Source organism: Schistocerca serialis, chromosome 12, assembly GCF_023864345.2.
Source record: "Schistocerca serialis cubense isolate TAMUIC-IGC-003099 chromosome 12, iqSchSeri2.2, whole genome shotgun sequence".
NCBI classification, from domain to species: domain Eukaryota; kingdom Metazoa; phylum Arthropoda; class Insecta; order Orthoptera; family Acrididae; genus Schistocerca; species Schistocerca serialis.
Window position 1 is genome coordinate 144,067,427 of NC_064649.1, and position 25,999 is coordinate 144,093,425.

At 39.8% G+C, this 25,999-nt stretch overlaps 1 protein-coding gene across 1 annotated transcript in view; it reads left to right on the forward strand.

The window, feature by feature from the left end:
• The window catches only part of LOC126428230 (uncharacterized), a 362,438-nt gene extending 339,479 nt beyond the window's left edge, over nucleotides 1-22,959 (forward strand). Inside the window, exon 10 of the mRNA XM_050090146.1 lies at nucleotides 16,575-22,959. Within this exon, the coding sequence (XP_049946103.1) occupies nucleotides 16,575-16,721 (147 nt within the window). The 3' untranslated portion in view covers nucleotides 16,722-22,959. The remainder of the gene's footprint in view (nucleotides 1-16,574) is intronic.
• Nucleotides 22,960-25,999: the final 3,040 nt, after the last annotated feature.

Sequence of the window (25,999 nt, forward strand, 5' to 3'; positions counted from 1 at the left end):
CTTCACGCAGTATCATATCTCCCATCTTCACCTACGTCCTCTTCCATTTCCATAATATTGCCTTCAATTACATCGTCCTTGCATGTTGTTGTTGTTGTAGTCTTCAGTCCTGAGACTGGTTTGATGCAGCTCTCCATGCTACTCTATCCTGTGCAAGCTTCTTCACCTCCCAGTACCTACTGCAGCCTACATCCTTCTGAATCTGCTTAGTGTATTTATCTCTTGGTCTCCCTCTACGATTTTTACCCTCCACGCTGCCCTCCAGTACCAAATTTGTGATCCCTTGATGCCTCAGAACATGTCCTACCAACCCGATCCCTTCTTCCAGTCCAGTTGTGCCACAAACTCCTCTTCTCCCCAATTCTATTCAATACCTTCTCATTAGTTATGTGGTCTACCCATCGAATCTTCAGCATTCTTCTGTAGCACCACATTTCGAAAGTTTCTATTCTCTTCTTGTCTGAACTATTTATCGTGCACGTTCCATACACGGCTACACTCCATACAAATACTTCCAGAAAGGACTTCCGGACATTTAAATCTATACTCGATGTTAACAAATTTCTCTTCTTCAGAAACATTTTCCTTGCCATTGCCATTCTACATTTTATATCCTCTGTACTTCGACCATCATCAGTTATTTTGCCCCCCAAATAGGAAAACTCCTTTACTGCTTTAAGTGTCTCATTTCCTAATCTAATTCCCTCAGCATCACCCGACTTAATTCGACTACATTCCATTATCCTCGTTTTGCTTCTGTTGATGTTCATCTTATACCCTCCTGTCAAGACACTGTCCATTCCGGTCAGCTGCTCTTCCAAGTCCTTTGCTGTTTCTGACAGAATTACAATGTCATCGGCGAACCTCAAAGTTTTTATTTCTTCGCCATGGATTTTAATACCTACTCCGAATTTTTCTTTTGTTTCCTCTATTGCTTGCTCAATGTACAAATAACAGCGGGGAGAGGCTAAAACCCTGCCTCACTCCCATCTCAATTACTGCTTGCCTTTCATGCCCCTCGACTCTTATAACTGCCATCTTGTTTCTGTACAAATTGTAAATAGCCTTGCGCTCCCTGTATTTTACCCCTGCCACCTTCAGAATTTGAAAGAGAGTATTCCAATCAACATTGTCAAAAGCTTCCTCTAAGTCTACAAATGCTAGAAACGTAGGTTTGCCTTTCCTTAATCTTTCTTCTAAGATACAGCCTGTATATACTCCTTCCATCTTTCTGCCTTCCCCTCTTTGCTTAGAACTGGATTTCCATATGAACTCTTGATATTCATACAAGTGGTTCTCTTTTTCTCTAAAGGCAGTATCTGTCTTGATCTAGTGATATATGCCTCTACATCTTTACATTTGTCCTCTAGCCATTCCTACTCAGCCATTTTGCACTTCCTATTGATCTCATTTTTGAGACGTTTGTATTCCTTTACGCCTGCTTCATTTACTGCATTTTTATCTTCTCCTTTCATCAATTAAATTCAGTATCTCTTCTGTTATCCAAGCATTTCTATTAGCCCTCGTTTTTTTATCTATTTCATCCTGTCTTCTGTTATCCAAGCATTTCTATTAGCCCTCGTTTTTTTATCTACTTCATCCTCCGCTGGCTTAACTATTTCATCTCTCAAATCTACCCATTCTTCTTCTACTGTATTTCTTTCCCCTTTTGCTGTGAATCGTTCCCTCATGCTCTCTCTGAAACTCTCTACAACCTCTGGTTCTCTCAGTTTATCCAGGTCTCATGTCATTAAATTCCCAACTTTTTGCAGTTTCTTCAGTTTTAATCTGTAGTTCATACACAATAGATTATGGTCAGAATCGACATCTGCCCCTGAAAATGTCTTATAATTTAAAACTTGGTTCCTAAATCTCTGTATTACCATTATGTAATCTATTTGAAACCATCTAGTGTCTCAAGGTCTCGTCGACCTATGTTCAACGGGATTCAAATCGGGAGAGCGAGAAGGCCACGCCATGCGTGCAATATCTTCCGTTTCCAAGAAAACATCGACCATCCGTGCTGTGTGAGGTGGAGCATTATCGTCCATCAGAAAGATGTTCAAATGTTCAAATGTGTGTAAAATCCTATTGGACTTAACTGCTAAGGTCATCAGTCCCTAAGCTTACACACTACTTGACCTAAATTATCCTAAGGAAAAACACACATACCCATGCCCGAGGGAGGACTCGAACCTCTGCCGGGACCACATCAGAAAGAAGTCTGGGCCCACAGCACCTAGCAACAACAGCACATGAGGTCCCAAGATCTCGTCACGATACCTCACAGCAGTTAAACCTGGCCGACTCAGCTGCAGAATTTCATAAAGTGGTGTTCAAGTGGTCAACATAATCCCTGCCCACACCATTACGGATCCGCCTCCATATCGGTCTCTTTCCACAATGTTTGTTTCCAGCAATCGTGTTCCACGTTCTCTCCAGGCACAAATCCGTCCAGAATCACTCTCCAACCCAATCGAGAATTGTCTGTGGAAAGAACGTTGGCCCACTGCTCTACGTCTAGGTGGCATGTTGACGGCTCCACTCTAGACGTTCTTTTCTGTGAAGATACGTTAAAGGTAAACAGGCAGCAGGTCTCCAACAGTAAAGGCCACTCTGTTGAAGCCTTCTCTACACCGTTTGCCTCGATACAACACAGTGGATGCTGCGAGGTCAGATGCCAGTTGCAGGGCAGTACTGAGGCGGTACCGTAGTGCCCTTACAGCCAAATAACGGTCCTCTCTTTCTGGTATCACACGTAGTCGGCCCTGTGCTGGTGTCCCGGATATAGCTTCTGTCTCTGTAAACTCTCGCATCATCCGAGGAACAACAGAACGGCTCACATCAAGCGTTCGGGCCATATCAGTTTCCGACTGCCGTGCTTCCATTCTTGGTTCAAATGGCTCTGAGCACTATGGGACTTAACTTCTGAGGTCATCAGTCCCCTGCTTCCATTCTTCCTAGGGCCTTCCACAGCAGAGAGTCTGGTTGGCGTTTTCTCTGCGCCATACTGCACATGCATATGTGGGACTACCCTCTGTCCTGCAGACACTATCCCGCTTGATAGATGCCCTGACGTTATTCTGACTCGGCTGTCCGTTGATCGGGATGCCATCTTCCGTGCAGAACAGGATCGTAACGACATCTGTTGACAGGACACAAGACTATCAAATAGCAATTTATTGCTTCAGGGTTCAGGAGGGTAATACGGAACGCCGTGCTGAATCCCAACTGCCTCGTATCACTAGCAGTCGAGATGACAGGCATCTTATCCGCATGGCTGCAACGGATCGTGCAGCCACGTCTCGTTTCATGAGTCAACATATGGGGACGTTTGCAAGACAACAACCATGTGCACGAAGTTTCTATATCGAGATTAAGATCTATATCGAGGTATCTATCGTCGTCAAAAGGTATCACATTGAAGGGCAAATACGCAGTTCCGTGTTTGCAGAATGATATTTTCGACGGGATAAAACTTTGTGGCTACTCGTCGTAGAAACGCAGTTATCCGCGTGCTCAGTAGCTGTCACCGGGTGCGTGCGAGATGTGGTGCTGACGTCACAGCAGATCGTCGCATCGCTCAGCAGACTGCCTTTGCCACACTCTACATCTACATCTACCGCCTCAAAACGCCAGTGAAGAGTTCGACAGAGGGTACGACCCATTTTACCAGTTACAAGGGTTTCTTCCTGGTCCATTCACGTATGGAATTCAGCAAGAATGGTTGTTTAAATACCTCCATGTATGCTGTAACCGGTCTTTGTCATCATGCAAAGTCGGTTCTTCATACTTTGTAAGTAGGATTTGTGAGCACAATCAATATCTATCATCAAGAGCGCTACAGTTCAGTTTCTTCCGCATCTTTATGATATTCTCCTGCGTATCAAACGAATCTGTGACCATTCGTTCTCGTGCTGCCCTTCTCTGTTTATGCTTATTATCCCTTGTTATTCCTATCTGGTAAGGGTCCCCACACACTTGAGCAATATTCTAGTGTGGGTCGCACAAATGATTTGTAAGCAATCTCTTTTGCATTCTGATTTCACTTCCCCACTATTCCATCAATAAACCTGCTTTACTCACTGATGAGCCTATGTGATCATTCCATTTGATGTCACTATAAAATGTTGCACCCACGTATTTGTATGAGTCCACTCCCCGGTAGTCAGCGCGACAGAATGTCAACCCTAAGGGCCCCGATTCGAGACTTTGTCGGAGATTTTGTACGCCCGGGGACTGGGTGTTGTGTTGTCCTAATCATCATCATCATTTCATCCCCGTCGACGCGCAAGTCGCCGAAGTGCCGTCAAATCGAAAGACTTGCACCAGGCGAGCGGTCTACCCTACGGGAGGCCACGCCATTTTATTTGTACGAATTGACAGATTCCGTCTCTGACTCATTGATAATATACTCATAGGATACTAATTTTTTCATTCTGTGAAGTGCACAATTTCACATTTATAAATATTTAAAACAATTGCATCATCTGTAAAAATTCTGAACTTGCTATGAATATTGTCCACAAGTTCATTGATATGCACAATTTTACATCATCATCATTTAAGACTGATTATGCCTTTCAGCGTTCAGTCTAGAGCACAGCCCCCTTATAAAATTCCTCCATGATCCCCTATTCAGTGCTAACATTGGTGCCTCTTCTGATGTTAAACCTATTACTTCAAAATCATTCTTAACCGAATCCAGGTACCTTCTCATTGGTCTGCCCCTACTCCTCCTACCCTCTACTGCTGAACCCACGAGACTCTTCGGTAACCTTGCTTCTCCCATGCGTGTAATATGACCCCACCATCTAAGCCTGTTCGCCCTGACTGCTACATCTATAGAGCTCATTCCAAGTTTTTTTTGATTTCCTCATTGTGGACACCCTCCTGCCATTGTTCCCATCTACTAGTACCTGCAATCATCCTAGCTACTTTCATATCCGTAACCTCAACCTTATTGATAAGGTAACCTGAATCCACCCAGCTTTCACTCCCATACAACAAAGTTGGTCGAAAGATTGAACGGTGCACAGATAACTTAGTCTTGGTACTGACTCCCTTCTTGCAGAAGAGAGTAGATCGTAGCTGAGCGCTCACTGCATTAGCATTGCTACACCTCGCTTCCAGTTCTTTCACTATGTTGCGATCCTATGAGAATATGCATCCTAAGTACTTGAAACCGTCCACCTGTTCTAACTTTGTTCCTCCTATTTGGCACTCAATCCGTTTATATTTCTTTCCCACTGACATTACTTTCGTTTTGGAGATGCTAATCTTCATACCATAGTCCTTACATTTCTGATCTAGCTCTGAAATATTACTTTGCAAACTTTCAATCGAATCTGCTATCACAACTAAGTCATCCGCATATGCAAGACTGCTTATTTTGTGTTCACATATCTTAATCTCACCCAGCCAGTCTATTGTTTTCAACATATGATCCATAAATAATATGAACAACAGTGGAGACAGGTTGCAGCCTTGTCTTACCCCTGAAACTACTCTGAACCATGAACTCAATTTACTGTCAACTCTAACTGCTGCCTGACTATCTATGTAAAGACCTCTAATTGCTTGCAAAAGTTTGCCTCCTATTCCATAATCTCGTAGAACAGACAATAACTTCCTCCTAGGAACCCGGTCATATGCCTTTTCTAGATCTATAAAGCATAGATACAATTCCCTGTTCCACTCATAACACTTCTCCATTATTTGCCGTAAGCTAAAGATCTGGTCCTGACAACCTCTAATAGGCCTAAACCCACACTGATTTTCATCCAGTTGGTCCTCAACTAATACTCACACTTTCCTTTCAACAATACCTGAGAAGATTTTACCCACAACGCTGATTAAAGAGATACCTCTGTAGTTGTTACAATCTTTTCTGTTTCCATGTTTAAAGATTGGTGTGATTACTGCTTTTGTCCAGTCTGATGGAACCTGTCCCAACTCCCAGGCCATTTCAATTATCCTGTGTAGCCATTTAAGACCTGACATTCCACTGTATTTGATGAGTTCTGACTTAATTTCATCCACCCCAGCTGCTTTATTGCACTGCAATCTATTGACCATTTTTTCCACTTCCTCAAATGTGATCCCAGTTCCATCATCATTCCTATACCATTGTACATCGAAATCTGAAACATTACTGATCGTATTTTCACCTACATTGAGCAACTTTTCAAAATATTCCCTCCATCTGCCCAAGGAATCCACAGGATTCACCAGCAGTTTTCCTGACCTGTCCAAAATACTTGTCATTTCCTTCTTACCTCCCTTTCGAAGACTGCTAATTAACTCCAGAATGGTTTTCCAGCAGCTTGACCCAATGTCTCCAACCTGTTTCCAAAGTCTTCCCTAGATTTCTTCTTGGATACTGCAATTATCTGTTTGGCTTTGTTTCTTTCTTCAACATAACTGTCTACCTGAGTTCTAGTATGTAGCCATTTTTGATACGCCTTCTTTTTCCTTTTACAGGCTGCCTTGACTGTATCATTCCACCAAGCTGTTTGCTTCATCCTACTTTTACACACTACTGTTCCAAGATATTCTTTAGCCACTTCTAGTACTGTGTCCCTGTACCTTGTCCATTCCCTTTCCAATGACTGTAATTGACTACATTCAACTAACTGGTACCTTTCTGAGATCACTGTTATGTACTTGTGCCTGATTTCCTTATCCTGAAGTTTCTCCACTCTTATCCTCCTACATATGGACCTGAACTCCTGCACTTTCGGCCTCACAATCCCAATTTCACTGCAGATTAAATAGTCATCAGTGTCATCAAAGTATCCCCTGAATACACGTGTGTCCCTCACAGCCTTCCTGATCTGTTATTATATAGTCAATGACAGATCTCGTTCCCCTGCCTTCCCAAGTATACCGGTGAATGTTCTTATGTTTAAAAAAGGAGTTTGTGATTACTAAGCCCATACTGGCACAGAAATCCAAGAGTTGTTTCCCGTTCCTGTTGGCCTCCATATTCTCTCCAAATTTACCCATAACCTTTTCATACCCTTCTGTTCGATTTCCAACCCTGGCATTAAAATCACCCATGAGCAGAACACTGTCCTTGTCCTTTACTCTAACAACTACATCACTGAGTGCCTCATAAAAACTATCCATCTTATCTTGCTCTGTCCCTTCACAATGAGAATATACTGACACAATCCTAATTTTCTTGCTAGACACTGTCAAATCTATCCACATCAGTCGTTTGTTTACATACCTTATTGCAACTACGCTGGATTCCATTTCTTGCCTGATGTAAAGCCCTACACCCCATTGTGCTATTCCTGCTTTGACTCCTGACACGTAGACCTTGTATTCTCCCACTTCCTCTTCTTTCCCACCTCTTACCTGAATGTCACTAACAGCTAAAACGTCCAGCCCCATCTTACTTGCAGCCTCTGCCAGCTCTACCTTCTTCCCAGAGTAGCCCCCATTGATATTAATAGCACCCCATCTCATTACCATTTGTTTGCTAAGTCGTATTTTACATTTATAAATATTTAAAACAGTTGCATCATCTGTAAAAATTCTGAACTTACTATGAATATTGTCCACAAGTTCATTAATATGCTCAATTTTACATTTATAAATATTTAAAACAATTGCATCATCTGTATAAATTCTGAACTTACTACGAATATTGTCCATAAGTTCATTAATATACAACCGGAATAGCATAGCAAGGATCTCAGCGCACTTCCCTGGGGCAGATCCGGAGTTGCTTTTACATCTGACGATGACTCCCCGTGCAAGATAACTCGCTCAGTCCAACCTACCAGAAACTCCTCGATTCAGACAGAAATTTCGCGTCATGACCCATACGACCGTACTTTGCACAGTGTTTTGTGGTCATCGCATTTCTAAGTGACTAAAAGGCTGGCTGCGTGAGTGTGAGTATGTCTCAGTAATTGACGATCATGGTCAGAATTCCGCTACAACCATGTCTACATCTGCATCTACATAGATACCCCGGAAGCCACCATGGCGGACGGTACCCTGTACCACTGGTCCGCTCGCAGATGGAGCGGGGGAAAAAAGAATGTCTGTATGTCCTGAAGTTGCTTGGTTGTGTGTGTGTGAAATCTTATGGGACTTAACTGCTAAGGTCATCAGGCCCTAAGCTTACACACTACTTAACCTAAATTATCCTAGGGACGAACACAGACACCCACGCGCGAGGGAGGACTCGAACCTCCGCCTGGACCAGCCGCACAGTCCATGACTGCAGCACCTTACACCGCTCGGCTAATCCCACGCGGCTTGGTTGGTTGGTTTGTGGGATTGAAGGGCCATCGGTCCCTGATTTCAAGGATCTTATCTTTATGGTCCTTACGTAAAACGCATGTTGGCGGCAGCAGAATAATCCTGCACTCAACTTCAACTGTCAGTCTTCGAAATTTTCTCAATCCTGTTCCTCGAAAAGAAAGTTTTCTTACCTCCACGGACTCCCATTCGAGTTCCCCAAGTCCCCCTGTAACTCTTACGTATTGTTCGAACCTACCAGTAACAAATCTAGCAGCCCGCCTCTCAACTGCTTTAATCTCTTCCTTTTATCGGACCTGGTGCGGTCCCAACAATAAAGCAAGGCTGCGTTCACACTGCCGGCCGGGCCGAGCCGAGCCTGGCCGGGCCGCCGCCCGCTTCGATATCAAACACATGGTTTTGAATTGCGGTGTTCACACTGGCGGCCGGGCCGCGCCGACACGGCGTGAGCCTCCCGGAGCCGAGCCGGCGACATCCCGAGTGTTTAATATTGCCGGCGCGAGCCGACCGCAGGCGCGAGCCTGTGGAGCAGCACTACAGCTTCTGCAGTACACGCATCACACGTCTCCCTTCTGCTTTCTTCACAAGTGTGACTGCACACGTCTTTTATTTTAAGATGTTACCTCACATTTCACAATCAGTGAGGAAAAATTACGTTTATTATGATGATACATGCGAAATTACTTTTATTTCATTTATTTAATCTACCGTATTTACATGCATTTACAACAATACCTTGCCGCCACTGAATAGTTCGCATTTACTTGCAAACGGAGACAGATATGAGTGTCACTGAGGGACGGAAATGTGTCCCTACCAGATGATAATGCATTGTAAAGTCACGCTGTGGCAGCTCCTTATCAGTGGAAATACAACCACTGAGTCAAAGGGCATTATCTCAAAACTCTTCGCCTATCAATCTGTCTATCCTACAAGGTAATGAAAAGAATTCTGTGAGGTCATCAGTGGCTCCACATGATGAACCATCACCACAGCCAAGCGCTGCATCATGAAGAAAAAAGAAGAAAAAAGTTGGAAAATTCTGAAGGATTATTTCTGCGATTCTTTGTTGAAGGCACAGCAAGACATTACCCAAAATGACGAAGCTAATTACTTCCTAATAATTCTCAGGAGTCCCATAAACTCTCTTCCCCTCAGAGGTAAGCGTTTGTGAAATTTAAAATACAAAAGCATGGCTACAATTAATTGGATGTAGTGAATGCTGTACAAAGTTCTACTGCAAACCAAAAAGTGTGTACTAACGAATCTTACCTTATCGTTATACACAATTTTTCTTCTGCTGCTATACTTCTGCGAAAATTTGTGTTCTGTTTAGAAATTTTGTCTTGAATGTTCTGCAGCATATACTGAAATGTATTATGATTCATTCTGTAATTTGAATAAAATTTTTCAGGATAGTTTTTAAGTTCTTCATATAAAGAAAAAAACTCTCCTAAATGTCTGTCGCTATTTATGGGATGAACCCATAACCTCCTAGTTCTTCTGTACTTCAAAACTCGACGAGTTACTGCAGAGTCAAAACAATACCAATAAAAGAGTGAAGACATTGTTCTACACGACAGCACAGACTAGCTAAAGGCGAGCAACTGTTGACTGCAGCTGCGTTTTCTACTGACTTGCTTGTCAGCTGTCGAAGGGTGGGGATCTTTTTAAATTTATTTATTTGGCCTCCGGCCAGCCATTTAGCCAATGAGTGGGGATTACCTTGACAGTGCAGCGCAGCCCGCCAAGGAAGAAAAAAAAAAAACTATGAAGAACAATGAAACGCACATCTGTGCCGATCTACAGTAGTTTCATTAACTCTCCATTATTTTTTCCGTCAAAGTAGACAACGAGACTACAGAATTGCGCTTCAGTTATCTTTTAGTTCGAAATACGAAATGTACATCATACTAATTGCAGGATGTTGATGACAAATAATTGTTTGTCTTTTCTGATGCGACGTGTGGCCAATTATAAAAGCATAGCAGATGACCGGCACTAGGTCTGCGCTGATCACTAGTAATTAGTTTTTTTCTGTCCTGCATTATATGACTACACTAAACCAAGCTGTAACCGCACGAACTCCGTGGCTTGCGGACGCGGCACTGACGCCACTGAATAGCTCGCATTACTTGAGACCAGAGACAGATATCAGTATCATTATCATTTCAAAAACTTTTTGGTACTTTTAGCTACATTTCATTCCCAAGAATGTATGGTCTGAAACGGATCTAACAGTAAGCTACCGGCTACATAACTTTTTCACTACAAGATTTGTAAATCAAGTGCACAACGTTGACAAATAGCATCATTTCACAATGACTGTTAAGAAATATGGAAAGATAAATGATTCAATACGAAGCTAAGATGTTGCACTACCACGTGTACAAAAATCAGATTTTTTAGCCGCATACTTTCTTCAAAATCGGTTGGGAAGCGTTACGAAACTAAGAAATCACGTGAAACGAAAAGTAGACTTTTTCTTTTTTCACGACGTAAGTAAAGCTTTTAAGGAAAAAATGAGTTCATAAAACGATGTGGCGCAGTCTTATATACCGCTAAGAATTTTTAAAACATGAAAATCGGAGAAGTGGATTTTCCCCCATTTCGCCGTCCCGGCTCGGCGCGGCGCGCAGTGTGAATGCACTACTCGTCGGCCTGAGCTGGCTAGGCACGAGTCGAGCCAGTACGCGTCAGCCCGGCCCGGCCCGGCCGGCAGTGTGAACGCAGCCTTACACGTGGTCTCCTTTCCTAAAACTCTCCCAATAAACCCAATTCGACCCTCCACCTTCCCTACCGTAATCCTCATACGCTCGTTCCGTTTCATGCCGCTGTGCACCGTTATGACTAGACATTTAAAAGGTGCGAGTGTGTCAAGCAGGACGCCACTAATGCTGTATCTCACCGTAACGGGTTTGTTTTTCCTACTCATCTGCATTACCTTGCATTTTTCCACATTGACAGCCAGCTGCCATTCATCACACCAACTAGAAATTTTGTCTAAGTCATCTTGTATACTACTATAGTCACTCAATTTCGACACCTTGCCGTACACCTCATCATCATCAGCAAACGACCGCAGATTGCTACCCACCCTGTCTACGAAATCACTGATTAACATGTAGGATAGTAGCGGTCCTATCAGCCGCGCAGGATTAGCCGAGCGGTCTTCGGCGCTGCAGTCATGGACTGTGCGGCTGGTCCCGGCGTAGGTTCGAGTCCTCCCTCGGGCATGGGTGTGTGTGTTTGTCCTTAGGATAATTTAGGTTAAGTAGTGTGTAAGGTTAGGGACTGATGACCTCAGCAGTCAAGTCCCATAAGATTTCACACACATTTTTTTTTTTCGGTCCTATCAAACTTCTTTGTGGCAGCTCCAGCGATATCCCTGTCTCTGATAAAAACTGGCCGCTGAGGACAATACTAGTTTATTTTACTTAAAAAGAACCTATTCCATACACTCGTACCTTCATTAACAGTCACCAGTGGGGTACCGTGTCAAATGCTTTTCGAGAACCTAGATATATGGCATCTGCCTGTGTCCTTCATCCATAGTTCACAGTGTATCATGTGAGAAAAGGGCGAGCTGAGTTTTTGCCGTGCGATGCCTTCTGAAACCTGGCTGATTCGTGGACGTAACCTTTTCTGTCTCTAGGAAATTTATTATTCTCGAATTCGGAATATGTTCTAGTATTCTGCAACAAACCGATGTTAACGGTTGTTAGTGTATTGAGGGGTTTTGAATGGTTTTCATTGAAAAATAATCGTTAACTGTGCGATCACTAGGTTTACTAACCAATAAAGACAACGAAAGAAATTGGGAACTATCTTTCAGTATTTCCTAGAATAATCCGATGAAATAAAAGTGGATAAATGGTTGCAGTTGCTGTGTGGTGAGCTCAATAGATTTTGACAATTCAGATTTTCAAAGGGATGTGGAAAGGGTACTTGAGGACTAATGCTGCAGCAACTCAGTATCTCCGCTAATGTAGAGTTCATTTAAGGAGTAGTCAAGAGTCTAACAACGAGAGAAAAATTTAGACACAAAAACGAAGTTACAATGACTACTCCTGTCAATAACTGGAAATTATGGAAAAAGGGATAAAAGAATTTCGACAGAATAGTACAGATTTACAGAATAATGTTTCTCAGATTAATTTTCAGTCACTTAAAATAAAACATTTTCGAAAATAAATTGAGGATGCATTTTTCTCATTGTCATGTAATGGTTATGAAAGAACGGTATATTAATTAGTTAGCTGATAATATTTCAGAGGCTGTGAATTTACATCGTATATCTAATTTTATATAAAGGCGAATTAATGAATCTGTTCACTTCACTAATGAATAAGATATAATAATAATAATAACGGGAATATTTTATAATAATAATAACGACATTCTATAACGCGGTAGTTGACTTCTCTGCCGCTTAAGAATTCAAAGACATTCAGCGAATTTTCACAAATGTTTTTCGTGCAAAAAAAAAATTTCTGTGTCACCTTAAAAAAAGCTATTAAATAAGCCCTTAAGCTAATATATATATATATAGTGTGGTCCATTGATAGTGACCGGGCCAAATATCTCACGAAATAAGCATCAAACGAAAAAACTACAAAGAACGGAACTCGTCTAGCTTGATGGAGGAAACCAGATGGCGCTATGGTTGGCCCGCTAGATGGCGCTGCCATAGGTCATACGGATATCAGCTGCGTTTTTTTTAAATAGGAACCCCCATTTTTTATTACAAATTCGTGTAGTACGTAAAGAAATATGAATGTTTTAGCTGGACCACTTTATTCGCTTTGTGATAGATGGTGCTGTAATAGTCACAAACGTATAAGTACGTGGTATCACGTAACATTCCGCCAGTGCGGACGGTATTTGCTTCGTGATACGTTACTCGTGTTAAAATCGACCGTTTACCAATTGCGGAAAAGGTCGATATCGTGTTGATGTATGGCTGTTGTGATCAAAATGCCCAACGGGCGTGTGCTATGTATGCTGCTCGGTATCCTGGACGACATCATCCAAGTGTCCGGACCGTTCGCCGGATAGTTACGTTATTTAAGGAAACAGGAAGCGTTCAGCCACATGTGAAACGTCAACCACGACCTGCAACAAATGATGATGCCCAAGTAAGTGTTTTAGGTGCTGTCGCGGCTAATCCGCGCATCAGTAGCAGACGAATTGCGTGGGAATCGGGAATCTCAAAAACGTCGGTGTTGAGAATGGTACATCAACATCGATTGCATCCGTACCCTATGTCTATGCACCAGGAATTGCATGGCGACGACTTTGAACATCGTGTACAGTTCTACCATTGAGCATAAGACAAATTACGGGACGATGACAGATTTTTTGCACGCCTTCTATTTAGCTACAAAGCGTCATTCACCAACAGCAGTAACGTAAAGCGGCATAATATGCACTATTGGGCAACGGAAAATCCACGATGGTTCCGACAAGTGGAACATCAGCGACCTTGGCGGGTTAATGTATGGTGCGGCATTATGGAAGGAAGGATAATTGGCCCCCATTTTATCGATGGCAATCTAAACACGGCAATGTATACTGATTTCCTACGTAATGTTCTACCGATGTTACTACAAGATGTTTCACTGCATGACAGAATGAGGATGTACTTCCAACATGATAGATGTCCGGCACATAGCTCGGTATTGGATAGCATATTTCATGACAGGTGGATTTGTCGTCGAAGCCCCATACCGTGGCCCGCACGTTCTCCGGATCTGACGTCCCCGGATTTCCTTCTGTGCCGAAAGTTGAAGGATATTTGCTATCGTGATCGACCGACAACGCCTGACAACATGCGTCAGCGCATTGTGAATGCATGTGCGAACATTACGGAATGGAGAGGAATGTCGTTACACGTATTGCCAAATGCATTGAGGTTGACGGACATCATTTTGAGCATAAATTGCATTAATCTGCTATTTATAGAAAATCACGCTGTAACAGCATGCGTTCTCAGAAATGATAAGTTCACAAAGGTACATGTATCACATTGGAACAACCGAAATAAAATGTTCAAACGTACCTACGTTCTGTATTTTAATTTAAAAAACCTAACTGTTACCAACGGTTCGTCTTAAATTGTGAGCCATATGTTTGTGACTATGACAGCGCCACCTATCACAATGCGAAAAAATTGCTCCAACTAAAACATTCATATTTCTTTACGTACTACAGGAATATGTAATAAAAAATGGGGGTTCCTATTTTTAAAAACGCAGTTGATATCCGTTTGACCTATCGCAGCGCCATCTAGCGTGTCAACCACAGCATCTGGTTTCCCCCTTCAAGCTAGACAAGTTTCGTTCTTTGTAGTTTTTTCGTTTGATGCTTATTTCGTGAGATATTTGGCCCTGTCACGATCAATGGACCACCCTATATATATATATATATATATATATATATATATATATATATATATATATATATATATATATATATATATATATAAAGAGGGGTACATACTGGCTCGAATTTAATAGTAATTCTTGATTATTTTAATCATAATTTACAATGTAACATCTGTTATTAAACATGTAACACCAGACAAAACTTAATATTTAATATCGGAAGTTCCTTATCATGTATGATGAATAAATATATGAATTTTGAAAATAATTCATTTTCAGAAATACACTTTTTATTTACCTTTTGTTCAGCTAAGATACACGATTTTTGTGTAAAAAAATTGGCAACTCTTGCCATGGCTTATGTACAGGCTGTCCGGACTAGAGGTATGCACAAGCTTATAACGAAACAACTCAACGTATTATGTTGTTTGTTAAATTAATAGTTGATAGAGACACCCTCCAAGACATGGAGTGATCGTTACCATTTCATGAATTTCACTGAGTCTTATGGCACATACTATGTACATTTACACATGCATATGCACAAATGTGTCAGCAGTCAGATGCACTCCTGAAGGTGCCACAATGAAAGGTGCAGCAAGTGGTGCGGTTGTCAGAGGCACAATCTGTACCACTCGTTCAGTGGTGTACAAAAGAGGGCGGGATGTGGATCCTCCCATACATAAATCCATTTATCAGTGAGACAGGACTCTTTGAGGAAAGTGAAGTGTGATTACATATGCTGGAAAACATCTTGAAACTGGTGTGAATGAAGAGACCTTGGAACGTTCAGTGGTCCATGACATTGTGCACAAACATCTATGGTTGCATTCTTACGAACTCCAACTTTTCCATCACTTTGAGCCTGAGGATAACCACAGACAATGAGATTTTGCTGTTGAAATGTTGCATCATATAGACAGAAACGACGACTACCTCAATGCAGTGCTGTTTAGTGATGAACCGATCTTCCAAACCAGTAGCAAAGCTAACCGGCATAACTGTTGTGTATGGGATTACACGAGCATGGTGTTGTTGTCCCACTTTTATCAAGTCTACAGTGACAGGACACGCCTGTCTCGGCTGTGTGCTGTCAAACAGAGCCATCTGCAGCAGGAAATTGCCCCAACCCACTGTCGTGGGGCAGTGGCCACATTTCTCCACAAAACGTTTCATGAGAGTTGGATCAGAAGGGGATGGTCCCATTGCCTGGCCCCCTTGGTCCCCCGATCTGACACCGTTGTTTTCAGTATGTGGGGGTTTACAAAGAACATTGCTTGCTGAAGAAAGGTTCGAGATGTAGATTTGAGACAGCAGATCTTTGCATTGTCAGAGGTGATAACACCTGTCATGCATATGAATATGAGTTACAAACAATGCCCACATTGAACTGCACCAACATGCATAAAAATGCTTGAGCTTCTGTGCACAGTGTTGGACAAATAAAGCTATAAACCCTAACAGGTACCAAAATATAAACAAATGTATTTTTATACCTCTAACCCAAACATCCTGTGTAACTGAGAAAACCTGAACAAGTTAGCCAGTTGTCTCACATTAAGAGAAACCAAAGAAACCCAATGAGTGAGTGGAAAACATTTGCATTGCTGAAGTGACCACAGAGATTAGTTTTATTCGGTTGTTTTATTCAACTGAAAAAAACTGACTGAATTCAATTGGCTGTTGAAACCCAGTAGTTGCCCATCACTGCACTCAGTGGTGAGCCAAAAGTGTTGACAGTGACTTCATTGCTTACAGCACAGTGCCATGTAGTTATACCTACCATATTTTAGTAGTTGCAGTGTTCTCTTTTTGAACTTATACGGAGAGAAATGTAATATGGATCAATCCATTGTAAATCTGATGTTCCATTTGTATGTGGTGCCAGCTCTGTGGTCTCTTTTGCAGAGGGCAGTGCAGGAGGAACGCGAGAGCAGCCGGAAGCACCACGAGACGTGGCGTGGCCTGTGGGGACGGCCGGGCCACGGTGCACCCCGCGAGGTCACCACCAAGGCCAACCTGGACACGCTGCTGCGGCAGGTCACAGTAAAGTAGGACTGGGCACCGGCGCCATGGCCCGCACCGTCAAATGGGGCCAGCCGGCGTGGGGCACCTGGTCGAATAGGACCGGCACATCTCACTCCGTCAAACGGGGCCTGAGCCGCTCTGCACTCTCAAACAGAGCCACCGTGCACTGTCAAACAGAGCCGCCTCGATGGTGAACTGTGCAGCCGTCCCCAGCAGGATACCAACAGCCCCCCCTCCCTCAACCTGGTATCGACTAGTACACTGGGATCAGCACAATGTAAACAAACACAGGTGCCAATGTATTTGTTTATCTCCGGTCAGCATCCTTCCCATCCCTTCCTTCTTCTAACTATCCCAATGTATCTTAAAAGGTCAGCTGGTTCTAGTATCTCAGTCTAGCATTCCATCGCTTATGGTGACTTACATAGTTCGCACTGTCCAAAATTTCACACCCAGTACTAAGATAGGGAGAAGATGCTAAGTTTTACTCTTCATCAGTTGGCCTTACTTAATTGCTAGTACTTAAACATTCAGCAGTCTCAAGACCAACTGCCATTGACTAGACCAATGATTTACCTCCACTTACTCATATTAACTATGTCTGACTGATGAAGATAGTAGACTTGTATTGAGAAAAGTGAGGTTTCATATGTGTATCCATATGAAGATTTTTCAAAGTTTTGTTAAATCATTTAAGGCAAATGCCAGAACAGTTAGTTGAAAATCACACTACTGGTGTCATTGTCCTCCCATGTCAAAACCATGCTCATGATACCTCTCAAATGACACTGGTGTCATCCTTCGGATGTTAAAAAACTATCTTGCACCCTTCCTTCTTTTTCACTTGCTGCTGATGAAATTCGTGGCTCTCCCTCCCCCCTGCCCCCTCAAAAAAATTCTTAAGCCGTACTCCATGTAACTAGAAAGTAAGGCTACAAAGCTTAAAGTTCAATGTCTTGTGAAATTATATGGGAAATGTGTCAAGAGTAATATTCAGTACAGGATAATTCCTTTCAATGACTTTCATTTGTATGGCAATGGTATCTCCTGGCAAATTTGTTGTTCTGTTTTAGTACTTTTGTGAAAACCTACACACTGATACTAGTGACATGTATTGTATCTCTCCACTCAGTCTTTTTGGACTATAAAATGCCTTAATAAAATTACACATACCAATTCAATGTTTGAGCACATAGAAATATTATAAGTGTTAGCTCCACCATAAGAATCTGTACCCAATGTTTGCTATTACATCCTGAAACTGCTATTTGGCTGCATCAAAGAGTTTGTCATATATCAGGGTTATCCATGTTACTTCAGACCAGCTGTACACAGACAGGCTATCCATGGTCAGGTATTTTAGGTTTTCATAGAGGTGAAACAAGGGACCAAACTGCTGAGGTCATCGGTCCCTAGACATACACACTACTTAAACCAACTTAAACTAACTTATGCAAAGAACTACACATACACCCATGCCTAAGGGAGGACTCAAACCTCTGGTGGGAGGGGCCGCACAATCTTTGACATGGTGCCTCAAACCACCTGGCCACACCATGTGGCAAAGTGAAACAAAAGTCATTTTTCTAGAAATGTAATTAAGTGATATGTTTCACAATGGAATCTCATCATCTGTGTTCAAGTGGCTATGACCCTTGTAATCTGTAGGTCAGGTGTTGAATGTATCAAACCATGCAGACACATTCAGCATAAGGTCCCCGATTGCTGTTTTTAAGATTTTCCTGCACATGGTGATGATTTCAAGATGTCATGCATATTTGGCCTCTTGTACATGAGATTTGTTGGTTGTAGTAGCTCAGTTTCCTACATGCTGCTTTTGGACAAAATTCTTTCAAGACTGTTTCACTTGCCCCAGCAAGGTCCACATATTGCCTAATCTAAGGCTGAACTTGGTTCTCTGCTAACTGATGTAAGTTCTCTGAAGAATAATTTATAAAAATTTTCAAACATTGAAGTCACAAAAACTGTTAACAAGTTTATACTATAAGTGAATTTACAATTTTCACCACATTGTTAATGGAATACAATTTAACTATTTATACAACATTGATACTAACAGTTAGTATCCATATGGAACCTACAACCTTCTGTTAAGAAATCACGACAAAGTCAGTTTCCCAACAGTATTACTTTTCATGTGGTATTCAACAGTTTGTTAATCTCGCCAAAATACTAAACAGTTCACTACTTGGTGTCACTCTGATGTGTCTAAGCAATGTCTGTGTGATATACTACTTGATGTTACAGAATGTGGTAAGAAAGGAAAGCTTTACTTCATCAAAATGAAACCTCCATTAGTAGGAGCACTGCTGGTGTTGGTAATAGGCATTATTTGAGTTAGCAGTGTGGAGTCTGTTGAGATACGGAGCAGTAGAATGGATGTGAGGTGCGCGGTTGCAATCAAGATATAAAACACTGTTACGTAACAGGGGATAAATGAAAGGATGTCATGTGATCTACACAGTATGTATCTTACATTGAATTTCATATACAACTGCAAGAATAGTTGCTGATAATGGAGTTAATTGGTGCGGAAGATAGCATTATAATTTCAGCAGTGTGCATGTAACAGGTAGAAATTTTAGTGTCTAATATTTGATAAGATCCACAGGGCAGTTAAACTTGGACTGCTATTATTCACTTTTTTCCCCAGTCAGTAATAGCACATAACAATAATAATGACTTTAAACTGTGATTCTGTTGGTTAAGGCACATGGTAACAATTATTACATGGCAAATATAACCAATGTATGTGAGCTCTGCCACCAGTTAAACAGTCTGATTACCAAAAAAATTAAAGAAACTGTGATAGCAATTTACTAGCAGGGAACTTACACCCGCTGCTCTGACAGCCTCTTCGTCTCAGAGTATTGCATACACAAAATGTCCTCAGTTATTTATTGGATGTATACCAATCCCTGGATTCCCCTTCAGTTTTTGCTCTCAGTTTCTACATTTTGTACCAGGGCAGTTATTTCTAGATGTCTCAATATTTATCATCCCAGACCTCCTGCTACTCAGTGTTATTTCTTTGTATATATTCAATTTCATCACCAATTCTGTTGGATATCTCTTCATTTCTTATCAGTCTAATTAATTTTCAGTATCCTTCATGACAGTCACTCTGACTCTCTTCTTTTCCAGATTTCCCACAACTCTACTACCACTAACATTGAAAAGTTTATTCTAGTACTGCACTGGCTTCTTGGGTATGTCAAGTTAGCACTCATATGCTTTGCTGGACATTCACAATCATAAAAGCTCCATGAGTGGAGACACCAAGTCAGCAATCATATGATCCCATTAACTGTAAAATAAACTGATGTTGGGTGGCTATCCACTTATGCTTTAACAGAATCTCCATCAGCAACAACAATCTAGTTGCAGGTAGGGAAAACTAGACATTATCAGTCACCCAGTATAATCACAGAGAGTCTGAAGCACACACATACACCTCACAGCTTCGCTTTGAGAATAACTGACCTAAACTGGGAATATGCACCATGGTAAAGAAGAACAGTTGTGTCTTTTTCCTGAATTACAAAATCAACTTATCACAATGTTGTTTCTGATGATTGTACTTTTCTCCCTTACCTCATTTTCAAATTTTTATATTAGCTATTACAATACATACGTTAAACTTCATATTTCAAAATTAACTGAAAATATCAAACTTATTATTCTGAGGCACTGCCCACTTTACGTAAAATTATATTTTCGAAGTGCACACATCATTGAAATGAAATGTACTAGCAGCAAATTCTCAAAAACATATAGTGCTGCTAAGAAACATAATAACTCTTTTTACTGCAGTTATAAGGAATATTTGATAAGAATATCATACTTGTTAGGCAAATAAAATTTGCCTTTTAATATCTAGAAGGATTATCACCAGCAATAGTTTTCTGATCAGTATCCACTGTATGTCTGCAGTAATTCCAAAGTCATTAGAGACATGTAGAAATGAAAAATGGAGCTATTGATTTCTACATAGAAATATAACACACAGTGAAATATTTTCAATAAATATGTTGCTACTTCATAGTAGCTTAAATCACATTTAAAAATAAGAGTGAACAAACATTTACCTTTTAATGCAAAAGACTGTCTTCACAGACAATTTACTGGATTAAACTATTTGATTGTTTCTGAAAGTTTATCTCTGAACTATTTTCATTAGCATATTGTCTTAAAACACAGTGGCTTTTTTTTTTTAATTCTGATGAGTCTACAGTAATACAGCCTTGTGATTTAACTGTAATTAAATTTCATGTTGATCATTTTATTTTAGAGGTTTTAACTTTGACTCCAGTGACTGTGTAACATTTACTTAAAAGTATGGATTATTTCCTCATTTGAAATCTAAGAAAATAACTTCACTCAGAAAGTGTTCTGGGGCTTTCAAGACTTAATCATTAAGCATACCATTGTTTGACTGTGGTGCCTTTATTATCTAAAGTCACCTCCAGCCATCGAAGTGTGTTCAGTGACTCATGATCATCTAATACATATAGCAATCATCTAATAAATTCTTATTGTTGGTTTTTTTGTGAGGTATACACAAGACCATAGTTTTATATGCTTTGTGAATACTAAAAAAAATACATTACAAATACCATAGATCCAATTTTGATGTGGTATATTACTTATTTATGACATTGGTATGATGATTTATATCTGATTAAACCTGTATTTATTGTTAAGGTGTAGCTGAAGACATTGTGACCATGTTTTCGATTTATGGAATTTACCAAAGGGACATTGGAAGATAAACATTGTATATTGCACAAAGATGTTAGATTTAAATACTAAGATACCCCATTAATTGTATATAATTTTGTAACAGTCATATATTATTGCTATGGCAGAAAATTTCCTTCTGTATAAGAGCTGTCTAAATCCATCACTTTCTTTCCTTTTCAGTTGGGACTATCAAAATCAATATTCTTTACTTACAACATTTCCTTGTGTTTAATCAGATCTTGATAATACAGTTTTAATTCTGACAATTGTACTTGTCTTCCATATCTCATGTTCAAATGTCTATATTGACCACTACAGCATATACATTTAATATGGATGGAAAAGAGATACTAATTTTAGGCTGAGTGCTATTACATGACAGACACTAATTTGTACTGTGAACAGCAAGCCATATGGTCATTTCCTACAATCTTACGAACTGAAATAAACTTCAAATGCTGCATTAATTAGGACTTTATTTACCATACACAATAAAGAATTTCAGTATTTAAGAATTATACAGTTGGCACTAAAACTACAAAACATCTGATAATATGCTATGATATTTGCTATTATGATGCATCTTCTTGTGTTTGGGTCTTCAGCTGAATGCTGTGAAGACAAATACTGAAAAATGTCAGTATGGAACATGTTTATGTTTATTATACTTAAATGTAAGTGCTTCTTAAATATCAGCCAGCAGATTTTTGTTGTAGCTTGAGAAAGCTATGGCCTATGTCATCCATGACTGAAAAGATGTGTGCTGTCTATTTCAAATAAGCTGGCTGTGTATATACATTGGCTGTGTGTTCGTATACAATACAATGAAATATTAGTGATCATCTTCAAGATGTTTAACTATATACTGAATCAAATAATTACAAGTACGTGTATGAAGTGACAGAGCTGAATAATTGTGTGTCGCACATAAGTGAAAGCATCAAATTTGCTTCAGCCTAGATTCATTTGAAACTTGCTTTAATCAGTAGTCGTCCTACACATCATATCATTGTTATCATGTAACATAATTTTGGAAATAAGAAAGATAACACGAGTGTAATTTCCCTGGATACAGCCATCCAAGTAATGCTAATCATTGAGACTAATTTCCCTTTGCCACCATTTTAGTAGAAATTTGTACAATTACTAGTTCATTAAATTATATCTTTAGATAACCGCACTGTTTACTGTTGATAAATGACAGTTTTGTATGTGACTTTTAAATTATGTGACTCATAGGAGTGAAATATTGCAGTTTTTTTTTATGAATTACTGATGTTACCACTGTTACCATAAATGTAACATGGTTGAATTTCTGATTTAGCATCATGAAGTTGTCAACATGACAAAAACTTTTATTGTACTCTTAGTCACTTAATGAAGACATGCTTACAGTGATAACCATATTACAAAACTGCCAAACAAATTTTTTGATTAGTATTGTAACTGTCGGTGAGATTTTAGGATATTTAGAATATAGCTAAAACTATTTCTGTTGGTATAGCTGTTTATGAAATAGATTATATTAGCTGTTTTGAGTTGTGTTCATGATGAGAACAACATTTATATAATGTTGACTATTAATAAAAGTTCATTGTACTGAATAGTCTTTCACTAATTGCACCTCCCATCTGTAACTAATAAAAGTAATATTTTCTCTTGTGGTTTAATTTAATTGTAAATGAGATCAAATTGTGATTAATATTGAAGGAATATTTATATCAGAATAATAATATCCATTTTTTCTGCATATCACCTACACCTTTGACTATTAGTTTGGAATGTTCTCTCTGGAAATGTTGCACTCATAGTTTTCCATTTGCTGATTTGCTTGCAGGCAGAAGACAAAGCACTGTGGACATCTGTTAAGTACATATTGAAGCATTGTAGTGTCCACCTTATTTGAATAGAGTTAGTTGTAGTTTTGCAATATTCATTAGTACCATACTTATTCGAATATACCATCAGCCAAATATTTAACTGAATTTAAACGCTTCCACATATGAAGGCTTACTGATGATTTAAAAATGCACTTGGCCACCATGACACATAAATGGAGTGTAATTATTGCTGGTTAGCAAGAAATGGTATAAGAAAGCTGAAATATGAGCAAGAAGTGTTTTATATGACATGCATCTGCAAAATATTCCTTCTAATCCCGCATTTTCATCCACCGGTTGTGTTTACACAAGTGCACTAACAGTAAACCAGAAATTAATATTTGTGCACAGCAGTGTGTCAATACTTTTCTATTCCTGTTCACATCACAATATTCATTGATATTAAGCTTGTAGAATTTAAGCATAACAACTGTACTACCAACACAGCTAGTAGAAAAGCTGTTACAATTTTCCACCATTTGTGACTGATATCAAGGATCATCAGTGTACCTGAGACAGTATTACTTAATTGCAGAGCAGAGTCGGTGATTTCATGACAAAATATTTTCCACTAAACTAAGTTTGGATCTGTTGTACTACTGGGATACACAGTCTCATAATTTAGCTTTGGTGCAGTTCTACTTAACTTGGTTTTTTAACCTTTGTACAGTTCTCTGTTAACATAAAATTATGCTTGACTTGTACATTTTCCATTGGTTTATTAAACTCACACAAAGTATGTATAATATCATCATGTTTCATTTTCAATCATTTGTTTCTAGACGAAATCAAATGTGTATAGACTGTGAGGTGTATCAGTGTTAACTGATGGTTCATTGTTCAACATTGCCAACCTATTGCTGTTCAGGTGATTAGCATTAGCAGTGACTTTCAATACTTTGAAACTTCAGCTTGAAGTGAAAGTTATTACTTTTCAAGTAATCTTCAATAACTCTGAACCTATACAATTCCTTACTGGAAATAAATTGACAATTTCTTTAAAATGGCCAAATGCAGATAAAATCATGGAAAGTCATCACAGCTCTTACATTACAAGTAAGCTGATTTACAACCCATTATAGTTCTACTCCAAAATGAAATCTTCTCATGAACAGAAATTCCATGACATGAACAACAACACACTTGTCTTTGTCACCAAGTCTATTGTAAGCTGCTTCCAAACAATTCCTGTTTTCACTTGCAACATTAGGAGGCAGACAAAGGTTTCTTGACAGACTTTTGATGTATTTGGAATGTGACAATACTAAAATGTCATGCCTTAAACAACATAGCTTGAGGATGAATTTTCATCCAAAAGAAATAGAATTAAAATTTTTTCACAAGCACAGCATACTGTCATTGTTGAGGAGGATCAATATTTTTCCCAACATAAAAAACAGTTACTAATACCTCTTCTACTGTTTGTTCACTAGACAGAGGTGTCATTTATGAAAATGGCAGCCTATCTAATTTAGAGCTTAAAATAATAGCACCAAAATTTTCTGTGGTAACATAGCTAATCAACAAGTTACACAACTTATGCCATGTCTACAGTTTGTGACCAGAAAATACCCATGACAGCTGTGATGCACTACAAACTTGGTTCGTAACACAAACACGAACTTTTAAATCCTCTTATGTTGTAGTGCTAATGGCAATTACGGGCATAACATGTCAATGTTACATATACAAGAAAATAAAAGTTTTTTAGACAGTCTCTGCTCTGATACTATAGTTATTTTTCTCATCTATCTTACTAATAAAGTAGTGAAATTGATTAATAGAAAGCTTTTCAAGTCACTTTTCTCATCCATCTTACTCAAGAAGTCGTGAAATGATTTATTAGATTACTTTATAAGCCACTGGTTCTGTTTGTTTCCAATGCTATAAGTTGTGTGTCTGTTTTCACACCAGAATCAACAAGAGATGAAGCACTAGGGTTTTGAAAACGTTCTTTTGATCCTGAGACTATTCTTAGCACTGCACAGTTCTCCAGTAGGTACCTAGCCCCATGAAATTCTTGAGTATTTCCTCTCCAGTCACAAAAAAGTACTTAAACCACATTCTTCAAAGTGTTTCATGCAAACAGTTTAGTACTTTTTAGGCGTCCAGTCTTTCTTGAAATAGCTTTATAGCATGCACTTGCTTTGTCGTTAACAGCTGGAAATCAGAATGTAGCCACATAGCCTTCTTGATTTGATTCGACTTGATTATTGCACATAGGCAAAAACAGCAATCTCCTTAGGCCACTGTTGCCTGTACCGGTGAGTGTATTTACTCGGTGTGTTCCCATAACCCTGAAAGAATAGTAGGAGGTCCTTTACTAGTTGCGTATTAGACCAATTTTCTCAGATCTTCATCATCTGAATATTCTACGTCTTTTGGTCTTCCAGAATTGCAAGATTAGGTGTGATGTGATTTCATCCACCACACCTCGTACTCTATGGCTTCTTCCTCTATACCGACTATGTTTTTGCAGAGCAAAAATGTATTATGGTCAAATGCAAAATTTTCTCGTAGTTCTGACCAGCCAGCAGCAAACCAAGGCAAGCCAGGGCAACAATTCGTGTAGCAACGAAAACACACTGAACGCCGACATGGCAGGAAGCAGAACAAACCTGGAAGATATTGCCTCACCTCCATCGTAAACTCATCACCATG